Raw genomic sequence first — 21915 nt, forward strand, 5'->3', positions numbered from 1 at the left:
CTGTGGCCTCTCCCGTTGCGGAGCACAGGCTCCGGACGCGCAGACTCAGCGGCCATGGCTCACGGGCCCAGCCGCTCCGCGGCATGTGGGATCCTCCCAGACCGGGGCGCGAACCCGGTTCCCCTGCATCGGCAGGCGGACGCGCAACCACTGCGCCACCGGGGAAGCCCCTGGTACATTTTCTTTTTATATAGTGTCTTTCATTGATCTCATTGGTATCATAGCTTTCCTATTGTAGTAGAAATTATGCTCAAAATCATTACTCAGATATATTTTGTATCTGTATTTTGCAAAAGTGACAGTTAAATAGCAAATATTCGTGAAGTACCCACTGAGGGCCCACTGTTTCGCTAGGTGCTATGAAGATACAAACTAATTACATAAGATAAAGCCCCCTTAGATTCAGTCACCTTCAGAGTTTAAAAGTAAAGCTTGTGAAGGAATCAAAACATGCAAGCATGAAGTGCTTATAGATGAAGGCAAGATGTGAGCATTGCCTTGCAAACTCCCGTTCATCCTGCAGCACTCAGCTCAGATATCTGCTCCTCTAAGGGGGCATTCCACTAAACTCCCAGGCTTGCCTCTCTGGGTTTTCAGAGAATCCTGGTTGTACCTCCATGTCTCTGTTTTTTTGGGTTGGCCAAAAAGTGCCTTTGGTTTTTTAGGTAAAAATAAAAGACACATTTTTCATTTTCACCAAGAGCTTTATTGAACAACATATTCACCCTTTTGTTCCACTACCTCCTGCCATTTTTCAGGCAACTTCATAATTCCATCTTCCCAAAACTTTTTATCTTTTTGAGCAGAGAACTATTCCAGGTGCCGTTCACAGTCTTCCAGGGAATTGAAATTTTTTCCATTAAGAGAATTTTGTAAAGACCGAAATAAATGGAAATCCGAAGGTGCAATGTCTGGTGAACACGGCGGATGAGTCAGAGCTTCCCAGCCAAGCTGTAACAGTTTTTGCCTGGTCATCAAAGAAACATGCAGTCTTGCGTTATCCTGATGGAAGATTATGCGTTTTCTTTTGACTAATTCTGGACACTTTTCATCAAGTGCTGCTTTCAGTTGGTCTAACTGGGAGCAGTACTTGTTGGAATTAATCGTGTGGTTTTCCAGAAGGAGCTCATAACAGAGGACTCCCTTCCAATCCCAGCATATACACAACATCACCTTCTTTGCATGAACACTGGCCTTTTGGTGTGCTTGGTGGTGGTTCATTTCGCTTGCCCCACACTCTCTTCCGTTTCACATTATTTTACAGTATCCACTTTTCATCGCCCGTCACAATTTGTTTTAAAAACGGAGCGTATTCATTACGTTTAAGTAGAGAATCGCATGTGGAAATAGGTCAAGAAGGTTTTCTACACTTAATTTATGTGGAATCCAAACCTCAAAGCGATTAAAACATAACCAAGCTGGCACAAATGATTTTCAGCGCTTGATTTGGATATTTTGAGTACGTCAGCTATCTCCCGCATGGTGTATAAAGTTGATTGTTCTCAGTTAACGTCTCGATTTGATCGCTATCAACTTCAACTGGTCTACCTGACTGTGGAGCAGAGTCCAGTGAGAAATCTCTAGCACGAAACTTCACAAACCACTTTTGACACGTTCGATCAGTCATAGCACCTTCTCCATACACTACCCAAATCTTTCTTTGCGTTTCAGTTGCATTTTTACCTTTCTTGAAATAATAAAACATAATATGCTGAAAATGTTGCTTTTTCCTTCCATTTTCAATATTAAAATGGCTATACAAAAATTCACCAATTTTGATAAGCTTTTTTAAATGCACGCTGATATGACAGCTGTCACATACAGTCTAACAAAACTGTTTCAAATGACGTTAAAGACAACTAAGTGCTACTAGAGCCATCTTACGGAAAAAACGGAACGAACCTTTTGGCCAGCCCAGTATCACAGAATTGGAGATAGCTTGATAATTTTATGTATTCTCTACTACACGCTAAGCTATTCAAAGACAGGGAACTTAGTACTCATTGTACTTGTAGCTTCTTAAATTCACGTTTGAATGAAATCAAGTACAAATTTTAGAATATGTGTTAGAAATTCCTAGAAAGGTCAGTGCAAGTGTTTTTGAGAGGGAGGGTGAGATGCCTCAGGAGGAGTAGCCTCAGTGCCAAGGGGAGTTGTCTGTGGGCTTTTTGTAGTTCCTACAGCCTGTAGGAACCCTTCAAGGGATTTTCTCTGAATAGGTGAGTGACCTGAAAACCATGTTTTGGAAATATTGATCTTCTAGCAGTCCTGGTCCTATGGATGGTACGATAGATTGGAAGAGGAAGAAACTAGAGGAAAGAAGTTTGCTGAGGGGGAGGGGTCCGTGGTGTAGATCTCAGCAGAGATACGGACCTGAACTTGGGGTGGTGACAGCGGCAACAGAGTTGGGGAATAGGCGCTTGGCCAGAAAGAAGGACTTTGTGCACAAGTGATGGTGGTGATCAAAGAGAATGAATCACAGTTGATTGGATTTTGAGTTTACAGAATCTGGGATAAAGACATTTCTTTTCATGGCAAGTCAGAAAGGACCACCAATTTGAGAAGTAAGTTGAGTTTAGTTTGGTACACATGAGCAAGGGAACACTGGGATAACCAAGAAGCAATACATTTGAACCGTTTGTAAATGCAGGACTCGGAGTTTGGTGAGAAGATAGCAGTTGTCAGCATTCAGTAGAAGGGGAAGTTACGGGAAAGGAGGAATTTTTAATGGTGTGTGCTATGAAGACTTAGAGGACTGATTTCTGATGGCCATTTCCAGGTTGGAGAGACAGGAAGAAAGAGGCAGTCAGTGAAACAAGGGCATAATCAGTGAGGAAGAAGGAAAGTCAGGATATTGCAATAAAGGTCCTCTGATACTAGTGGGGGAGAGTTTCAGTGAATAAATGCAATACACAGTGCCAGATGTTACCAAGAAGTCAGGGAGATGTGCCCTTTTAAAAAAAAAAAAAACTATCACAAGTTATTTTTTTTAAATATTGAGTTTAAATTCCTACAGGACTTTGGACAGCACACATAGGTAGTTAAGGTATCTTGTTTAGCATTAAGGAAGGACAAGCGTTCTGGTGTTGGTAGCTTCGTTTTGACTTATTCCCAAATTTCGTGATACCACAAAATACAGAGCCAAAAATGTACCCAAAGCATAAAATACACTCTAATGAGATTTCTCAAGGTGAATTATTGTTTGGAGTTGGCTAACTCCTTCCCTTGTATTTTGATTCTTTTCATAATATTGGCTAAATATTTGTTAAAGAAAATAAATAGAAAAGAAGATACACAAAACCTATCAAGTTGCCACCTCCTTGTAGATCACATTGAATTTATTCAATACCAGGTAATCATTAGACTTTTCATTTTTCGGAACAACAGAGTTGCCACAGGTGGGCTAAAGAGCAGTGAATCACCTTGATAAACTGTTGGCACGAGGTTTTTGCATGCTTTTCAGAGGAAGTGCTTTTCCTGGTGTCTTGTGCCTTAATCATTTACCTTCCTCCAAGTTTTGTACCTTTCTAATTCCAGCGCTTCAGGGATTGTGGTTTTACGTGTGGATTTACTAGGTGGAGTTGGGGGGTGTGGACAGGTACAGAACAAGATTAGGGAGAATGCTTTTGGTTTTGTGGTGGCGGTTTTGTTATCTGGTGTATAATCATAAAAACTCAGGAACATTCGTGCTTTCAATCAGATGGGTCACACACACCAAAAACTGGAATGAAAAAAGCCATGGAGTTTGATTGCTAAGCTAGAAATACATTTATTAAAATGTAGTCTTCGGTCTTCACCGTGTTTTCTGTCATTAACAATTTTTATTTAGAACGCACGCTGATTCTGCAAAATCCACCCCTTCGGAGACAGACTGCAATGATAACGTCCCTTCTCATAAAAATCCTGCTTCCTCCCAGAGCAAACATGGAGTGAATGGCTTTTTCCAGCAGCAGATGATGTATGACTCTCCACCGTCTCGGGCTGCATCCGTTTCCATAGACTCCAGCCTTTATAACCTGCCCAGAAGTCACTCCCATGACGTCTTACCAAAGGTGTCTCCTTCAAGTACCGAAGCCGACGGAGAGCTCTATGTTTTTAATACCCCATCCGGGACCTCGAGTGTAGAGCCTCAAATGAGGCATGTATCTATTAGTTATGACATTCCTCCAACACCTGGTAATACCTATCAGATTCCACGAACATTTCCAGAAGGAACCTTGGGGCAGACGTCAAAGCTAGACACTATTCCAGATATTCCTCCACCTCGGCCACCGAAACCGCATCCGGCTCATGACCGATCTCCTGTGGACACGAGTAGCATCACACGCACAGCCTCTGACACTGACAGTAGTTACTGTATCCCGACAGCAGGGGTGCCACCGTCCCGTAGTAATACCATTTCCACTGTGGATTTGAACAAATTGCGAAAAGGTCAGCTCCAGTTGGCTTTTCCTGGCTTAGAGGTTAATGATAGAAAATCTCTTTTTCTGAGTATTTGTTCCTGGACGCTTAGTGTGACATTAAATAGCAGTCCCTTTTTTCTTCAGCGCTGCAGTTACCCACTCAGGTAGCGAAGCTGTCAGAGCCTCAGTAGATCCCAGGAAGTGTGTTTGTGCAGGCAGCGTGTGCCTGTGTACACGTTGTGGTGGAAGGGAGAAAGACGAGGAGTTTTTCATCCCTAAGAAGTATGGCCTTAGTAATACTTCCCTGCCTCAGGGAGTGTGTACCGCTCTCTCTCACTTCCTCTACATCCTGGGTGAGCAGACCCGATGGGGCAGAGGCACAGGAAGTGGACCAGCCACAAAGCCTTTCCCAGTCATACCCTTTCCCGTATTTGTGTCCTATTACGGCCGCTTCTGTGTCACATCTGTTGGGCTCTGTTTCCTTCCTTCCCAGATCAACAGTTTCTGTTATGTCTACCAGGTGATATTCAGTTGCAGTCAGGTCATTCTGCTTTTTGTTTGGTTGGTTTTATTTATTTTTAAAGCTCTGAATCTTCTCTCCCCTTACCCCTTAGCCACTTCACTGATTCCTGTACCATCTTCCTAGAGCCTGCCAAAATTATAGACTTTGAGAGGAGAAAAATTGAGTCTGGGTTAGCCTCTGAGGGTCCTAAAGTCCTGAAAATAAAAAGCCCAAGTTTAAAAGGCACCCACCCTAAAAACTACGTCTGACACTTCTGGATTTTGTGGTAGAGTTATCCAGCTGTTCTAAAGAAGTTAAAGATTTGATGCCTTGTGGATGGTACTTATGTCAATACTTATTTAGCCATTCAACACCAATTTCTAACTTCTTTCTCGAAATGGCTGTAATGTATCTTGAGGTGGTTATAAGTTAGTGAGATGTAAGTTATACCCAAGGGTGCAAAAGATAAGAAAACAGAAGTATTTCTTTTCTCCGTCTTTAAATAACCCATCTCACTGTCATAATCAAATACTGGTACTGGTTAGCATATGAATAAATGTCTGTATTTTCTAGTGGTTTGATGTTTCAATTCAAGATATTATTCTGTGAGCATCCTTTTTAAAATCTGTGTGTGTGCTTGCATGCATATATGAAAAGAGAGAGAGAGAAGGTCATTCCTGATTACCCTGGGAACTCGCAAAGATGGGGAGAAATATTGATAGTTTGTTCTCTGTTTTAGATGCTAGTTCCCAAGACTGCTATGATATTCCACGAACATTTCCAACTGATAGATCTAGTTCACTCGAAGGCTTCCACAACCACTTTGTAAGTATAATTGACCTTGGCATCATCAAGTGTATTTCATTGTCAAAACCTTCGCACTTAGGACCCTGAGACTAAATGAGATCCTGAAATAAAAGTCCCTTCAGAGCCACACGAATAGGCATAACTTACAATTGTGTTTTCCTGTTTGACAGTAGTTCTTGTTTATTGAAAGAAATGTATGTGTGTTGTAGAAAATCAAAAATGTATTGACAGTGGGGAGTGTATCAAGCGAAGAACTGGATGAAAATTATGTCCCCATGAATCCCAACTCTCCTCCACGACAACATTCCAGCAGTTTCACGGAACCAATTCAGGAAGCAAATTATGTGCCAATGACTCCGGGGACATTTGATTTTTCTTCATTTGGAATGCAAGTGCCTCCTCCCGCTCATATGGGCTTCAGGTCCAGCCCGAAGACCCCGCCTAGAAGGCCAGTTCCTGTTGCAGACTGTGAACCTCCCCCCGTGGATCGGAACCTCAAGCCAGACAGAAAAGGTAAGGAGAGCGTGGCATGCTAAAAGGGCCAGGGGTTGCCAGTTGAGATCTGCATTTAACTGTCATTAAATCCAAAACAGAATCGGGACTAGAAATTCAGAAGCATTTCATATTACCTAAGTTACCAGCTTGTTTAAGTAAAGTAGTATTGCTGTTTATAGATTAATAATTATTATGTCATATGTTGATGCCCAGGTGAGATTTTTAAGTCTCCTATCTCTGGAGCAGAGGTTACAAACTAAATTATTCACAAGGATTGGCAAGCAACAGGAGATAATTAGGAGAAACTGGAATGCCCTTGGCCCAGCCAAATGGAGTCACTAACTACTGCCTGGCCACAATCCTTTGTGGACTTGTGAAACTAACATGGGCCCCCTAGAGGAAAATCTTCTGATTATCAAAAGAAGTCAATAATTTTGGATTTTATTTGTATTTTCTTTTGATTTTTAAGTTCTACCAGCTAATTTGATTATTCGAAAAAAAAAAACAAAACAAAACATTGCAGACCATACCACACACTTTTACGAGCTAGATATGGTCTTTGGCTGGTCTTTTGCAACCTCTCCTCCAGAGTATTTAATGTCAAATCAGACTTGAGATGATTAGTGCACTTGCCATGATTCTTTAAGAACAGTAGGGTTGCTTGTATACTCTTTCCATTCTGTGCATATAACAACTTTTAAAAAATGATTCTGCCTTTGCTGGGGTGTAAACAAATGCTTCTCGTCTATTCTTTCATACTGGCCTTCACAAGTAACATTAAATTCTAAGGTGGCATGGTTGGTTAAGAACTCAGTGTAAAAGAAACTTTTCAGCCAAACTGGTAATATGTACCCAAGTTTTTGAAATTTGGGTTCAAGTGGTTAAACCCCAGACAGCCAGCTGTGTTGCCGCAGGCTGCAAGTGTGATTTAATCTCGACAACCAAGTAAGTTAGTGTATTGGCTGTGAGATGTGTGGCAAAATTTCTGGGGAATTCAGCACATTTGAAGAGTCTCATGTGCTCTGTGTAGCTGTTTTGAAAAAGCATGTAATGTTTGTGTAAATTTCTCATTAACCTGGGCTTGGATCATTAATAGTCATTCTAATTAAGTTCCCGGTGTGGGGAACAGAGACTGAGACTCAGAGGATCTTAAGAAAATGAGTTTTGTTTTGTTTTGCTTTTAAGAAAGTAAATGAAAAGAGAAAGCGGCAACTGAGACACTCCTAGGAGGCTGTCACTTTGTCCTGCCCTCCCTGCATTTCTGTCCTCTGGAAACTCTTTGATCCTGCTTTGCTCTCTCTCCCTCACATTCTTTCCTTCTTTCCTGTTTTCTTTTACGCTGCATTCTCTCCTTCACCGCTTTCTGCTGTCAGAGAGCTTTGGCCTCTGATGCCCCTGTGTGGCCTCGATTCCGCCCTGTGGCTCCTTTTTATGGGCCCTGGAAGCTTCCACATCTGCTGCTAATTGCCTTGTTCATTATTGACTCACTCCAGATCGCTCAGCGAAAGTTTGATTGGTCTCGTTTGTCTGTCCACACCACAAGGCCACAAGATAGATTGTAGATGGCAGGCGAGCCCACACGCTGGCTGCTGTTGGGTCAAGGGCTCACCTTTGCTCAGACAGCTGGAAAGATGGTCGCACCCCCGGTCGCCCCAGAGGTCCCAGCAGCAGAGCCATGATCAGGGCTGGCTATTTTAGAAACAGTGTGAGCATCCCAGGCTTTTTAGGTGATAACTTTTCCTTTTGTTTCTCTTGGTCCTCATTTGTTTTAAAATCTATTTAGACATCCCTCGTCATTTTCTTCATTGCATACAACACACAAAAGTATGTTTGGACATGTATAGATTTATAATTGAGCCCACAGAGGGTGGAAGGATTAAGATACAAATGTCAGGAAGTCCGTGAAACGTCGAAATCCTCATTTTAATGCTAAACTGGTTCTCTCCTTCTTTTCCTGTAATCAGCGCATGTTGGCAGCAGATCGCTAGTTTTTCACACCAAACATAACCATTTTATATCTTGAGGTCCCCACGTAAATATGGTCATGGTGTGCTGTGGGTGATGCATGGAGCTCTGAGTCCTTGCAGCTTTGCTCCCCCACCTTTCCTTCCTCCCCTTAGGCTCTGCTTAACACAGTTTGAAAATTCCCAGTGTATTCCACAGTTAATGGTTTCACGTGGTAAGCACAATGCAGAATCAGAAAAGGTCCCTATTTACATGTTGGAAAGTTTTAGGATCGTAATGAAATGCTTTTAGTATCATCTAGGTCTGACAGAGTTCACGTACCCCCATATTATAGTATATGTTATTTTAGGTAGGCAGCATAATAAAATGGCATATGTATTATACATCATATATATTGCATGTATGTGTAATTAAACCTCCCTATGTAAATATATAGTGAAAGTACTATATATTCTAGTACATGAGAGACTGTCCTAGTCCTCTAAACCAACCAATGGTAACCCTACTATAGAGCAGAACAAAGTAGGTTCCTTGGTTACTTTTGGAGATTCTGTTTAGTCTTTAAAAAATTAACTGAGCTATTGAAAGACAATCTTGAGCTCATGGGCCAGATTACTGATTTGGTATCATTGCTTAGATACAAAGTGAACTGAAAAAGCACCCAGAATAAAATTTCCACATAGTTTTTCGCAAATTCAAGGAGAATAATAGGTTTAGCAAAACAGTAATGAAGTTACTTAAAGTCTTAGTTATAAAAAAAAGGGGGGTGGGTTGCTTTTCTTATTATTACTCTACTTTTTAAAATAAATATGATACAGGCTTCCCTGGTGGCGCAGTGGTTGAGAGTCCGCCTGCCGATGCAGGGGACACGGGTTCGTGCCCCGGTCCGGGAAGATCCCACATGCCGCAGAGCGGCTGGGCCCGTGAGCCATGGCCGCTGAGCCTGTGCGTCCGGAGCTTGTGCTCTGCAACGGGAGAGGCCACGACAGTGAGAGGCCCGCGTACCGCAAAAATAAATAAATAAATAATAAATATGATACAAGAGAAGGCATGAGAAAGTATCTAATATTGCAAGGGCAAACTTTGTCAAGTCACTTTAGAAAGTTATAGCTATTCAAGAAAAACATTTTAAAACCCAAATTCAGATCTTGGAGCAAAGTTTATCCTTAAAAACTTAAACCGTAAAACAGATGTCTTATTTCGTCCTGAAATTCTTCTCATGGTGCATAGCATCTGATGAGTCTGTTTTCATTTCACATTTTGTGACATCAGATACATGACTCTGTCTATTATTCTATTATCTCTTATTAACTAAACCTCATAATAAGCAAACCTATTCTATAAAATATGGCTTGATTAGTTCCAAAACTCAATATAACTAACTCAACACCCAGTATAACTGGTTTCTGTGATTGTCTTCTTGGGAAGGGTCTACAACAAATGAGTGACATTCTAGTCTTGTTTATACCCCCAATTATAGATGTCAGCTGCTGTAGTTAGTAGTACGGATGAGTTTTTCAAATACTTCTGAGTAATTGAAGCTGCACAAATACGTGCATGTTTTAAACACTTACATTCAATGTATTTTCATGGACAGTTTACCCAATCACCCAACTGTGGTAGCTATATTTTCACCCATACTATTTCTGTCACAATAGTATTTGTTCTGAACCATATCTTGTATATATTAACAGAGGAGAAAATCATAATTTACGTGTACTGTGTTAAATATTAGGAAAGCAGATGAGTCATTGGAAATGCAGGACAAATTCTGTTTTGATTACTTCAACTGAAACTTTTATATTTTAATAGAAAAGCAACTTTGTAAAGTTTGGGAAATTTCTATAGGATATTGTGATTTCTCTTAAAGTAAGTCCTTACATAAATCTCCCAGATTTCATCTGTGCATTTAACTGGGCCCATTCACTCTCTTTCTAACGTGATATAGCAGCTGTTCAAGCCTCAGATATACTGTCTTTATATTTTGTGTTGTTTGGCTTTGTCCATGCATGGCTTCCTGCAGTAGATCTGACCATTAGTTATTGTATTGGTTTTTAAAAAGCAGAGCGAGCTTACTTCTGGTGTTTTTGTATGTTCGTTTGGTTAAAATATCTTCAGGTCCTGCTGGATCTTCACTTTGGTGTAGGAAGGATCTAGAAGACCAGTCGAGGAGCTTCCCTAGGTGGATCTTTTTGGTATCTTTGCTATAAATATTTGCTCAAGAGAGCTTCTAAAGAAGTTTTTTGATAGTGATTAAAAATTAACATGCTTTTGAAAAACTACTTTTATACTATAATAAATGTTTGGAAGATGGATAAATGATACCAGTAAATATAGCTAGATTTTAATAAACAAGTATTAAAGTTTGACTCTCAAGTCAGATTTTTGGGTTGGTGGTTACAGTTTAAAGGAAATGAGTACAGAGTGCATTTTTACAGCACAGCCTCTACGTGCGGGTTTTTTTCCTAAATATTCCTGACCTTCCAATATAATTATCATTATTATAGTCCCCTTTATACAATGAGACTATTCAAACAAGTGTAAAAGTTTTTCAGTGTGCTACCTTGATTACTGCTTGGAATAAGCAGAGGATAATAATGTTGTGAATTATTTTTCTTCTTTCTTGATTTCTGAGATGCCTACTGGAAATAGTAGCATCATCTGTGAAACTTGAGATGAGTGAATAATTTAGGCTAAGTTAGACCTATAATGATAGAGAAAATAAATTTTCCACTTTGAGTTGAATTTATGTAAGCAGTACCTATTAAAATAATAATCGTATATGAACTTTTCAAAAAGGACTGCATCTGCTTCTTTGAAGCATGACCTCGTATGACCGCCTTGACCATATTTGGAATGATCGACTTTTGAAACAACATTCATTTGTTCTTTTTTTCTCTTTTTTCCTTCAAAGGCAAACACAAAGTTATGACCTTGATCAGATTAAACACCACCATCAGATTAAGCTTTAAGAGAACCGCAGTTCATCAAAACAGATTGAAGGGCCTCCCAGTTATAGGATGTACCCTCTGATAGGTCTGGGGTCTCCAAACCCAAGGAAGGACAGGTGGCTTCTCTAAAGAAGGTCCCAGTTAGTGGGAAAGTGGAAAAGTAAACACATTATCATAATTAGCACAGAAGGGGGCTTGTGGTTGAGGTTAGCTCTTGGCCCTGCAGGCTGTCTCCTCTGAGGAGAATCTCAGAGGGTAAGTGGCAATGAAATGATGATAGAGGATCTTCTATCAGAATAAACAGCATACCCAGATCCTTTAAAAAGAGGGGACTGGCTCAGAGTCTTGGGTGGGAGGGAGGAAAGTATGAATGCAGGAACGAATGCCCAATGCCTGGCAGGTGCCAGCTCCTGGGGGTTTTATAATCCATGCTAATGAGTTTGGGCTTTATTCTGAGAACACCATTAAAGGGTTTTATGTAGGCAAGTAACATAATCAGGTCGGCCCCTAGAAAGCTCATTCTAAGATTTAAGGATACCATAGGGGAAAAATGGTACTTTTTAATGCAAACTGTTATAAAATCACACTTTTTTTCAGCATCTTCTTTAAAGAGTGCTTTGCCCGGTGTTCCAAACCCAGGGTTCTTGACGCCTCGCTTTAGAGATGATCAGACAGGAAGGCATAACGAAAGTCCCTGACCTGACTCCAAATTGCTGCCTCCACTTGGGGACCTAGAGTGAGTGATTTTTACAAGTTTGGAGGCCACTTGGAGTGTAAGTGGAGGTCATTTAGCCATACAGTGTGAGTTCACTTTCAGAAAAAGAAACCAGGTTAAGTGCAGTGCACATTAAAAAACGGAAGCCAGGACTTCAGACTTACAGATTCTTTAATTTTCTTGGATAAATGAAAACAAACTATTGCCATTATAAATAGAAAGTAAAATTGATAAAGGGAAATCAGAGAGAAAGTGAAATCTAGAGTAACTCCTAAGAGATCTGCTATGGCAACTGCCGACAGAGGAAACGAAGCAGGTGTGGTGGGTCCCAGAAGATAAATTCCATTTCGAACATGCAGTGTGAAAGCCTACAGAACCTCCATGTGGGCTGACTTTGTAGGTATGCCAATAAGGATCTTAGGGGAGATCTGAACCAGAGGTTAAGATTTACCAAGTTGTGCTCCAAATGAGGGAGCAGATCACATGATCCAGAGATTGACAGCCCCGGGTGAGATTGTTTTAACCCCTGAGGGTTAAAGCACAACGGGGTGCTCTTTGCTAAAGAAATGCGTCATGTTGCTTGTCGCTTTCTTTGTTCAAACCTAATCTAGCTAAAGCCTCCTTGTAACTGTCTTGGATTTAAAAGCTGAGGCTCAAATGAGTTAACACTGTTGACTCTTAGAATTTGAGAATCAGTGTATCCCCAGAGTTGGTTCATTTTCTGCCTCTGCTTTAGTCTGATCTCGTACCCTTTATTGTCGCACTTGAGTAATTAGAGAAACATTCCAGTATTTGCCTCTAGGCAGCAGAGGAGAAGTACATAACACCTTGGACTTTTTTTTCCTTTCTCTCCTCATAAGTAATACTGAGCCATCATTTGAGTATCACTTTCATTTCTGTCTGGAACATAAATGTCAAATTGAGCCAGGCAGTAAAAATACAAAGAAATGGAGCTACCAAAATGCCTGAGCGACTAGGTTCAATTCAGGGCAACGTTTTCACCTTGAGGCGTTTGGCCTAAAATCAGCCTTAAGCTTTGCATGGAGTAGAAAATACATGGAAATTTTATAAATGCACTATTAAAAAATTCACTTAATACGGTATCTTTCTGTGAAGAATGCCAAGGAGTACCCTTGAGAGTACTTGAGAGAGTTAGGAAATTTTCATGTTTTATAAGCTAGAAAAATCACATTTTCAAGAACTTGTAGATTTTGGTCAATAAGGTGCTAGAGATCAACATTGAATCAGCGAACTCTAATATTATTTTCCATCTAATAGATGTCAACTCAGTTTTGTACGTGCCAAGAAAGAAGAGAATTTAGTGCCATTGAGAATGAAGTAGTTTAAATTCCTGATTGAAATGATATTGCTACTCTGGCATCCAGGCTTCTAGTGGGAAAAAGTATGAGGCCAGCTGCTGGGTATTAAACCTGTACTTTGCATAAGGCTTTTCAGCAGTACTTGTACATGACAGAGATTAAACGGAAAAAAAAAAAAAAAAAGATGGCAACTGAATTTATGCTTTCCAATTCTCAAATTAAAGCTAGACAGTCAGCAGTTCCAGAATCTAGACATCTAATCCTTGCAAAATGGTGTTACGGGGGCAGCCACTGAGTGTTCAGGGAAAAGAAATGCTGGTCTTGGTTTTGACTTTGGATTAGCAGACATTGTATCAATAGAATTTCTCTAGAAGGGTGCTTTTAGGTGGTGAAGGAGTAGTCAGATTAAGGTTTTTAGAACACCTCTGTCAAGTTAAGAAAGTAGGCCTTGGTACTTTTGTATGAGACACCAGACTTCAAAGAAAAGATGTACTTGCGATCTGACTGAGAGGTTTTATAATTTTTTATTGGATCCAGTTTTCTAAGGCATCTTAGAAGAGTAACTAACATGACACATGTTTTTCCTCTCTTCCTCCAAATAAAGATAACAACTAACCAAGCAGTTAGGCCACTAAAACCCTACCATCTTTTATAACAGTCTGCTTATTACATTGTTGCATGCAGCTTCCGCTTCCCATGGTATTGAGCATGAATGATATGCATAGCCAGACTGAAATAGTCTCCACAAACAAACTTTTGTTTATGCTTTTGAGATGTAACATGTCTGCTCAGGGCTCTGTTGCTTTTTTACAGAATCCATTTTTTTTCCAATTAAAACAATAACATTATATTAAGAAAGTCTTCTTTTTACCAATTAGGTCAAAGTCCTAAAATTTTAAGACCTAAACCCCATGGTTTAGAGCGAACTGATTCACAAACCATAGGTGACTTTGCTACGAGAAGAAAGGGTATGTACTTTAGCACCGCATGCTGGATGGGGTGTTGGGAATTTATTTATTCTGTGATGTTGTTTCCTTTAAAAGTAAAGGAGAAGAGCCTTAAATACTGTTTTGTTGTAAATGAAACTTCCCAGCACGTAATTTCTAAAGTGAATGCTTCCCATAATACACAACGAGTATATTATGCCATTAACAGCAAGCAGCATGTTAAATATTTGATAATATATGATATTCAGTCTTTTCCTTTTGCATTATTCTTTTAACCTTTTAGACATCAATAGAGTGTTTTCTTTAAGCTTGTGAGATGCTTGTGAGTTCCAGTTGTCTCCTGTATTTATGTATAATGTATATATTCTGTTCTGAGACAATATACAATCATTTCCATGGACTCATTATTTTATGCCATTACTTAGAATTTGACAGCTAAGCAGCTATTAGCCTTTGTGTTTTAAAAAAAGTGAAAACATCAGAGTTAAAGAAATACTTTCAAGTGAGCACAGCATTCTGTACATGTCCATTTTAAGTGTATAGGTGAGCAAAATTATTTTAACTCAAACTTAAATCAATGTAGCCTTCAGAAAATCTCATTGAAATTTTTTGTATTTGAGTTGCCAAAAATACTTCGGCATAAACCCCAGAGAATCTACATAATCCTTTAAAATGACTACCTATTTTATAGTTTGAAGGTAATTATAACTTGGTTGATTCAATGTACACATATATGGACAAAGACTAGAGGGGGGATGTCTGGAAAAAATGAAGACTTTTTCTTTAGAGTGGCAGGATGAAATGTAACCAAAATATTTACCTAATATGTTTAAATAGTATCCCAAAATATAATGAATATTAACACATAACATTGTTGAAGTTCTTTTGCTCATGTCATGAATTTCTGAAAACTGAGTCTTACTTTAAGGGCGAAGAGCTCTGCGGAATATATACTGGCAGAGTAATTAATTGTCCACTGCAATAATAGGGTAAATAAGCAAAGACAACTTATAAATAAAGCTAATAAGAACATTAGCATTCATTTTTACCTAATTTGTTAAACGATATTGTTGGTTAAATTAAGCTAAAAATTTGAGGCCATTGTTATAAATTGTGGCCTTTTCTCAGAGCAGAGTTTGAGTATAAAGATATAATTATTGCTTTGTTTTATTTTGTTCCAGACTGGGCCTGAATTAATTTAAAAGATTTGGTTATGAATTCGTTTTTTCAGTTTTTGGTTTTAGCGAAGTTTTGTGTTTATTGCTTCCTGAACATCATTTTATATGTATAGTTGTATAAATGATGCTTCAATGTTGATGATGAGGACTGTTTTTACATAGAAAATTAAATCTCCGTGATCGAGGATAAAATTAGTGAAAAAAATAAATAAGGAAATAATGAAAAGTATAAATCAAGTAACTGTGAAGGAATTGGGTCACATTACTCTTTCTTGTTCTCATCAAGTTTATATTCCTAAAATATTTACTTAAGAAGCAACATGTTGTAATAATAGAGTTTTATTTAGACTTTCAGTCAACAGTCAGGAAACGTTATCTGATTTAGCTTTTGCCACTAATTTTTCAGCTGTGTGACCTTGGAAAAATCACATAACATCAGTGTACTTCTTTTCATGTGTGAAACTAAGCTGTTCCTAAGTGTACTGTGGCCATAATGTATAAATAGAGATGTAGAAAGAGGGTCTTGTTTTGTTTTCCAAATTTCTGTATGCTAAAGTCTCTTTTTTTTCTCTTTTGTTTCAGTCAAGCCGGCACCTTTAGAAATAAAACCTTTGCCAGAATGGGAAGAATTACAAGCCCCAGTAAGATCTCCCATCACTAGGAGTTTTGCTCGGGAGTAAGTCTTTGTTTAAAATACTTAGCTCCTTGATTGTTCATTATAATGGAGAGTACCTAGAACAGTGGTTCCCAAAGGATGGTCTGGGGAGCCTCCCTTTTTGGGGTTCTGTGAAGTCAAAACTATTTTCATGAATATACTAAGATGTCACTTGCTTTTCCACTCTGCTTCTCTCATGAGTGTACACTGGAGTTTTCCAGAGGTGGCATAATATTGGACGATATCGTTGTGACAGCTAATAGTGTATGTATTTGTGTACACTTGTCTTTTTAAATTTTTTTTCTATTATATGTAATGTGGTAAATATCAGTAGATGTCACCCATATTAACCAAAGTTCCTTGGGGTTCTCAGTAAATTTTAAGAGTGTGAAAGGTTCATGAGGCTAGAAATTTCTGAGAACTACTGCTCTGGAAAATACGGTAGTTTCCTGTAAGGATTATTTAATGGAGATTCATTTAAATGTATATGGGGAAATGAAAAGGATGTTTGTAGTTACAAACCTGTGTTGCTGTGTTGAATGTGTACGTGTGTGTATGTGTGAATGTGTGTGTGTGTGTGTATATATATATATAGTTTTTTTAAAATAGTAGTTCTTAAATCTTCTTTTTTATATCTGTGTCTTTCTACTTATCCCCCACATCACTAGCAATACTTTTTTCGTTGTTCTGCAGAAGGTACTTTGTTGTTGGTTTTTTTTTTTTTTTTTAACATCTTTATTGCAGTATAATTGCTTTACAATGGTGTGTTAGTTTCTGCTTCGTGACAAAGTGAATCAGTTATACATATACATATGTTCCCATATCTCTTCCCTCTTGCGTCTCCCTCCCTCCCACCCTCCCTATCCCACCCCTCTAGGTGGTCACAAAGCACCGAGCTGATCTCCCTGTGCTATGCGGCTGCTTCCTAAGAGCTACCTCTTTTACATTTGGTTGTGTATATATGTCCATGCCACTCTCTCACTTCGTCCCAGCTTCCCTTTCCCCTCCCCGTGTCCTCAAGCCATTCCCTATGTCTGCGTCTTTATTCCTGTCCTGCCTTTAGGTTCTTCAGAACCTTCTTTTTATTTTTTATTTTTTTTTTTAGATTCCATACATATGTGTTTAGCATACGGTATTTGTTTTTCTCTTTCTGACTTACTTCACTCTGTATGACAGTCTCTAGGTCCATCCACCTCACTACAAATAACTCAATTTCATTTCTTTTTATGGCTGAGTAATATTCGATTGTATATTTGTGCCACATCTTCTTTATCCTGCAGAAGGTACTTTGATGCTCAGAAATATCCCTTTACAGAAGCAGACTTGAAGACAATAGAGAACAAGCTAGTGGTTACCAGTGGTGGGGTGGGGAGGGGGTGGAAATAGGGTGGGGAAGTGGAAGGTACGAACTACCACCCACTACAAGATAAGTGGGAGCTTATCTTGGGTATAAGATAGGCTCGAGGATGTATTGTACAGCACGGGGAATAGAGCCAATATTTTGTAATAACTTTAAATGGAAAGTAACCTTTCAGAATTGTGTAAAAAAATTAAAACTTTTTTAAAAAAGAAAATATCCCTTTACAAATAGCTGTAAATGTTAGTTGTGCATTTGAATGTATGTGATAAATTGTACAGTAATTAATGCGTACAATAAATGATTGTAAGCATAAATGTTTCTGGAAGAATGTATACTATCACTCATTTTTACTTTCGAAGCAAATTGAGACATTTTTGGTCAGGATGTGTGTTTGTGATGGTCATCTCTGTAATCAGCTCCTCCAGGTTTCCCATGTCTCCCCGGCCGGATTCAGTGCACAGCACGACTTCAAGCAGCGACTCACATGACAGTGAAGAGAATTATGTTCCCATGAACCCAAACCTGTCCAGTGAAGACTCAGTAAGTAGAATCTTCTCTTAACGTCTCTCTTCCTGAGCAGCCCTTCTGCATCATTCACAGTAGACCTTTCTTCCAGTCCATACACCTTACCCTTCCATCTTTCTTAAGGAAAAAGGATAAAAGACAACTTTTTAAAAATGCTTTTGGGGGCTTCCCTGGTGGTGCAGTGGTTAAGAATCCGCCTGCCAATGCAGTGGACACGGGTTTGAGCCCTGGTCCGGGAAGATCCCACATGCCGCGGAGCAACTAAGCCCATGCGCCCCAACTACTGAGCCCGTGTGCCACAACTGCTGAAGCCCGTGCGCCTAGAGCCCGTGCTCTGCAACAAGAGAAGCCACCGCAATGAGAAGCCCATGCACCACAACAAAGAGTAGACCCCTCTCACCCCGCAACTAGAGAAAGCCCGCGCGCAGCAACGAAGACCCAACGCAGCCAAAAATAAAATAAATTTTAAAAATTAAAAAAAAAAACTTTATATAAAAATGCTTTTGAAAAACAGCATCATCAAGTCTAATACCAATAAAGGGTCGAAGTGTAATATTAATATCTATAAAGTAGATACAAGTTAGTTAAAAATCATAAAAGTTTTTCCAGTTATATTTCTTTTAAGATGTACTTCACTTTTGAAGCTATTCAAAAAAAATACTTTTTACTGGAAGCATTTTATAATGCATTTCTCCAGACCCACGTCAGCGCACGCAGGGTGAAACAATCTTATGCCGAGGGTTTTTAATAATCTTTCAATAATACATCCTTAGGCAAGGCTTAAAGATCAAAGAAGACCTGTTTAAACCTGATTTACTTCAGACTGACTGTTATTACCCCAAGGGCCAAGAATTTTGTAATAGTAGCAAGCATTATGTTCCCCAGAAATCAGGTAGTTGCCAGAAAATACCTCAGATGTTTAAAAATACAAGCCAATTTTAATTTTTTAAAAATCTTTTCCTTTTGCTTTCCCTCAAACCAGAGACACTGCTTGCTCTGTTATTTGCTTTTTAGTAGATAAGTATATCGGTTGGCATTAGGACCCCCTCTGAGTAACAGAAAATAAGCAAATAACAAGGACTTAAGAAAGACATTTATTTCTTTCGCACGTAGAAGTCCAGTGAGTCAATCCGCGGCTGTCGTGGCAGCTTTTTGTTCCAGGAGCCCTCGGGGATCCTTGCCCCTTGCTGCTCTCCAGTCTCCTGTCCCCTGGGTCTGGCTCACAGGCTCAATAGAACAAGATGATGCTCCAGCCAGAAGATTCACATGGCAGGCTGCAGAATGGAGGGAAGGAAGAAGAAGCAAAGGATGCAGGCCAATTGCCTCATAGAGAAGGTTCCCAGAAACTGCTGAGTAGAAACTGTTGACCAGAACTTAGCCTCTGGCCACATAAACACGAAATGGACTGGAAACAGTAGCCTTTGTACAGAGGGACAGTGGGCCCGGCTAAAAATCCCCTTCCCAGTGGAAAGGGGAGAACAGATCATGGGGCACAACCAGGCAGCATATGATAAGCAAATATCTCATGTCAAAATTTGGCATGAGTAACATTTTAGTGACTTTATTTTCTTTAAAACAATTCTGTTCAGAGATTCAATATATAAAGCCCAATTTTTTCATTGAATGTATGTCTTTAATGGACTTTAGGCAGCAGCAGGTTTCTCATGACCATTTGTCAGGGAACAAAATTAAGTGATTTGAAAAGCCTGATTTGATGCTTGAACTAATTAACTGTAAAATATTATCAAATTAATAAAGTATTCAACAATGAATAAGATAATTTAAAATATTTATGTCAACCCTGAATTAGAATACAAATGAACTATATCAATAACGTTTTCACTAATGTTTCAAGGTAGGGCAATTTTTATTAACTGACTTTCACTTCTGGATTCATAATTTTTCCATTTGATGAGTAGTGTTTTATTATTTTTATTAACTTAATTTTTTTCTTCATTATAGTAAACAGACTCTAGTAAGAGTCTAAGTAAATCCTCAGTGCTGCACTGGAGTACATATTGCCCTCAATTTTCATTTTTAGGTGGTTAAATGAATTTTTTTATTACAGAAGTAATTATTTTCTGAGATACCAAAGAATCTTTTGTTTTGCCCAAAATAGTAAATAAACATAAAAATATTGGAAAGGACCTGTAATAGGAAAGTTTGAAAGTATGATTTGTCATGAGTAGGTGTTAGGTGAAGGGAAAAATCTAGAAAAAATCCGTTACAATCAGAAAGTCAAAGGAAAGGAAGATACAAAATTGTTCTTTTATATAGTATAACAGTAAACCAGAAAGGTAATTTTACCTGCCAGTAGAGGTGTCTAAATAACCACCAGATGGTGAATTTCTAAGGTACTGAGGCCCTAAGGGTTAGAAATAAGCAAAAATGTCCCAGGTGAAAATATCCATCTGCCATTCACAGTAGAAAAGTCAGCTGTGCCATTTCCATCTTATGCCACCAACTGCAAGGGCTCATCTTACTCCAAACAACTTTTCCTTAGGAATGAATGTGATAGTTACAGCAATATTTCCCACACCTCTTGGAATTTAGTGTATCAGTGGAGAACCATAGAAGTTCACAAGGTCTAACATATGCTCAGGTTGATGAAGTCGGTAAAAAATTAGTCTTGGAGAAGTTGAAACAGGATTGGATCAAATCTGGTTTATAGGGACAATGAAGATTAAATTCTGTACATTGAAATGTTGAAGCACAGTCTGTTTCCTATACTGGTGATCATGGAGCAGCCAGTGTCTAGTGAAACAGTGAATTGGTGATGCTGCCTGTTTTTTATACAAACATCCAAAGTCAAGCATTCGTGAAATGAACCCTTAATGTGACGCCTGAAATTCAGGTGACAGTACATCATTACTAAAGACATATATATTGTTTGTAACAACACCACCAAAAGTATGTTCAATAATTTTATGTACTTTTTTCAAGAATTTTAGAAAAACAAAGTACTGCTCTATTTTTTCTTTTAATTCACAGAACACTTCATAATAACTCTTCGAATCTTAGGGTTTTCCTAAATTGTTTTGGGAAAACACTGGGTTAAAGCCTAGAATGCAGAGACAGGCTGGCTGTTCACAGTTGAGACTAGATTAGATCAAGAGCAAATAGACTTTTTGGAGGGACACACATTTTAACAATACTTGAAGATGAAAAAATTTCCAGTCCTAGTAATTATTAGAGTACAGTTGAACTAGCAATTCTGACAAATTCTCTTTAAGAACAGCTTACTGAGATTAAATGTGTACATCGTATGAACTCAAGGGTTTCTTTCGTAGCCTGCAACACCGTGAATAATTCTGGATGTTTCCAATTAGGGAAATTTCAGGTATGGGCTCTGTCATTACATTTGAATACAAAATTTTACACACACACACACACACGCACACACACACACACACCATGCAATCTGGCTTGGTTTTTTTATGTGAGAATGAAATATAGAGTCATTTGCAGAAAAAAATTTCAGTTTTTTCATGAATTAGAAGAAAGGGGGAGGGCATAGCTGTTTGTACTAATTGAGCACTGACACTTGCTTACATTTTTTGTGCCCTACATGTTACTGTCAATATTTTTTTAATGTTTTATTAGCGGTAGTTGATAAATTTGGTTGAAAAATCTGTTCCTACAAATAGGGCCATCACATTCAGTAGTGCAGGTTTTCTACTGCATACACATACCACATACAGTATGTAGGATATACAGTAGGCTGCACACATGCTGCATCTGAGTACATGCGACCCAGACCATGTCCACCTCACCAAGAGTAAACTCAGTGTTTTCCTAGCAATTGTCCTTTCCCTAAGTCACAGCTTAGTCTGTTTAACCCAAGCAAAATGGAGTAGCAATATGAAAGAATCAGCAGAACCAGATTTATGCAGTTTCCAAATCATGTTGTTCATCCTAACAAGTATAAAATTGTCAAGTTGATTACATCGTTACGGTTTTCTTCAAAAGTATAAGCAGGGGCTTCCCTGATGGCGCAGTGGTTGGGAGTCTGCCTGCCAATGCGGGGGACACGGGTTTGAGCCCTGGTCTGGGAGGATCCCACATGCCGCGGAGCGGCTGGGCCCGTGGGCCA

General features: G+C 39.1%; 1 protein-coding gene across 10 annotated transcripts in view; it reads left to right on the plus strand.

The window, feature by feature from the left end:
- The window catches only part of GAB1 (GRB2 associated binding protein 1), a 123677-nt gene that overhangs the window by 96012 nt on the left and 5750 nt on the right, over positions 1-21915 (plus strand). For 6 of the 10 annotated variants that reach the window (XM_028491725.2, XM_007108167.4, XM_028491726.2 and 3 more), the window contains 6 exons: positions 3830-4431; positions 5645-5730; positions 5922-6225; positions 14036-14125; positions 15865-15958; positions 17714-17837. In XM_028491725.2, the coding sequence (XP_028347526.1) occupies positions 3830-4431; positions 5645-5730; positions 5922-6225; positions 14036-14125; positions 15865-15958; positions 17714-17837 (1300 nt within the window). The remainder of the gene's footprint in view (positions 1-3829; positions 4432-5644; positions 5731-5921; positions 6226-14035; positions 14126-15864; positions 15959-17713; positions 17838-21915) is intronic. The other 4 variants (XM_007108170.4, XM_028491727.2, XM_028491730.2 and 1 more) reach the window with 1 other exon arrangement.

Source organism: Physeter macrocephalus, chromosome 7 (assembly GCF_002837175.3).
Source record: "Physeter macrocephalus isolate SW-GA chromosome 7, ASM283717v5, whole genome shotgun sequence".
Lineage (NCBI taxonomy): Eukaryota > Metazoa > Chordata > Mammalia > Artiodactyla > Physeteridae > Physeter > Physeter macrocephalus.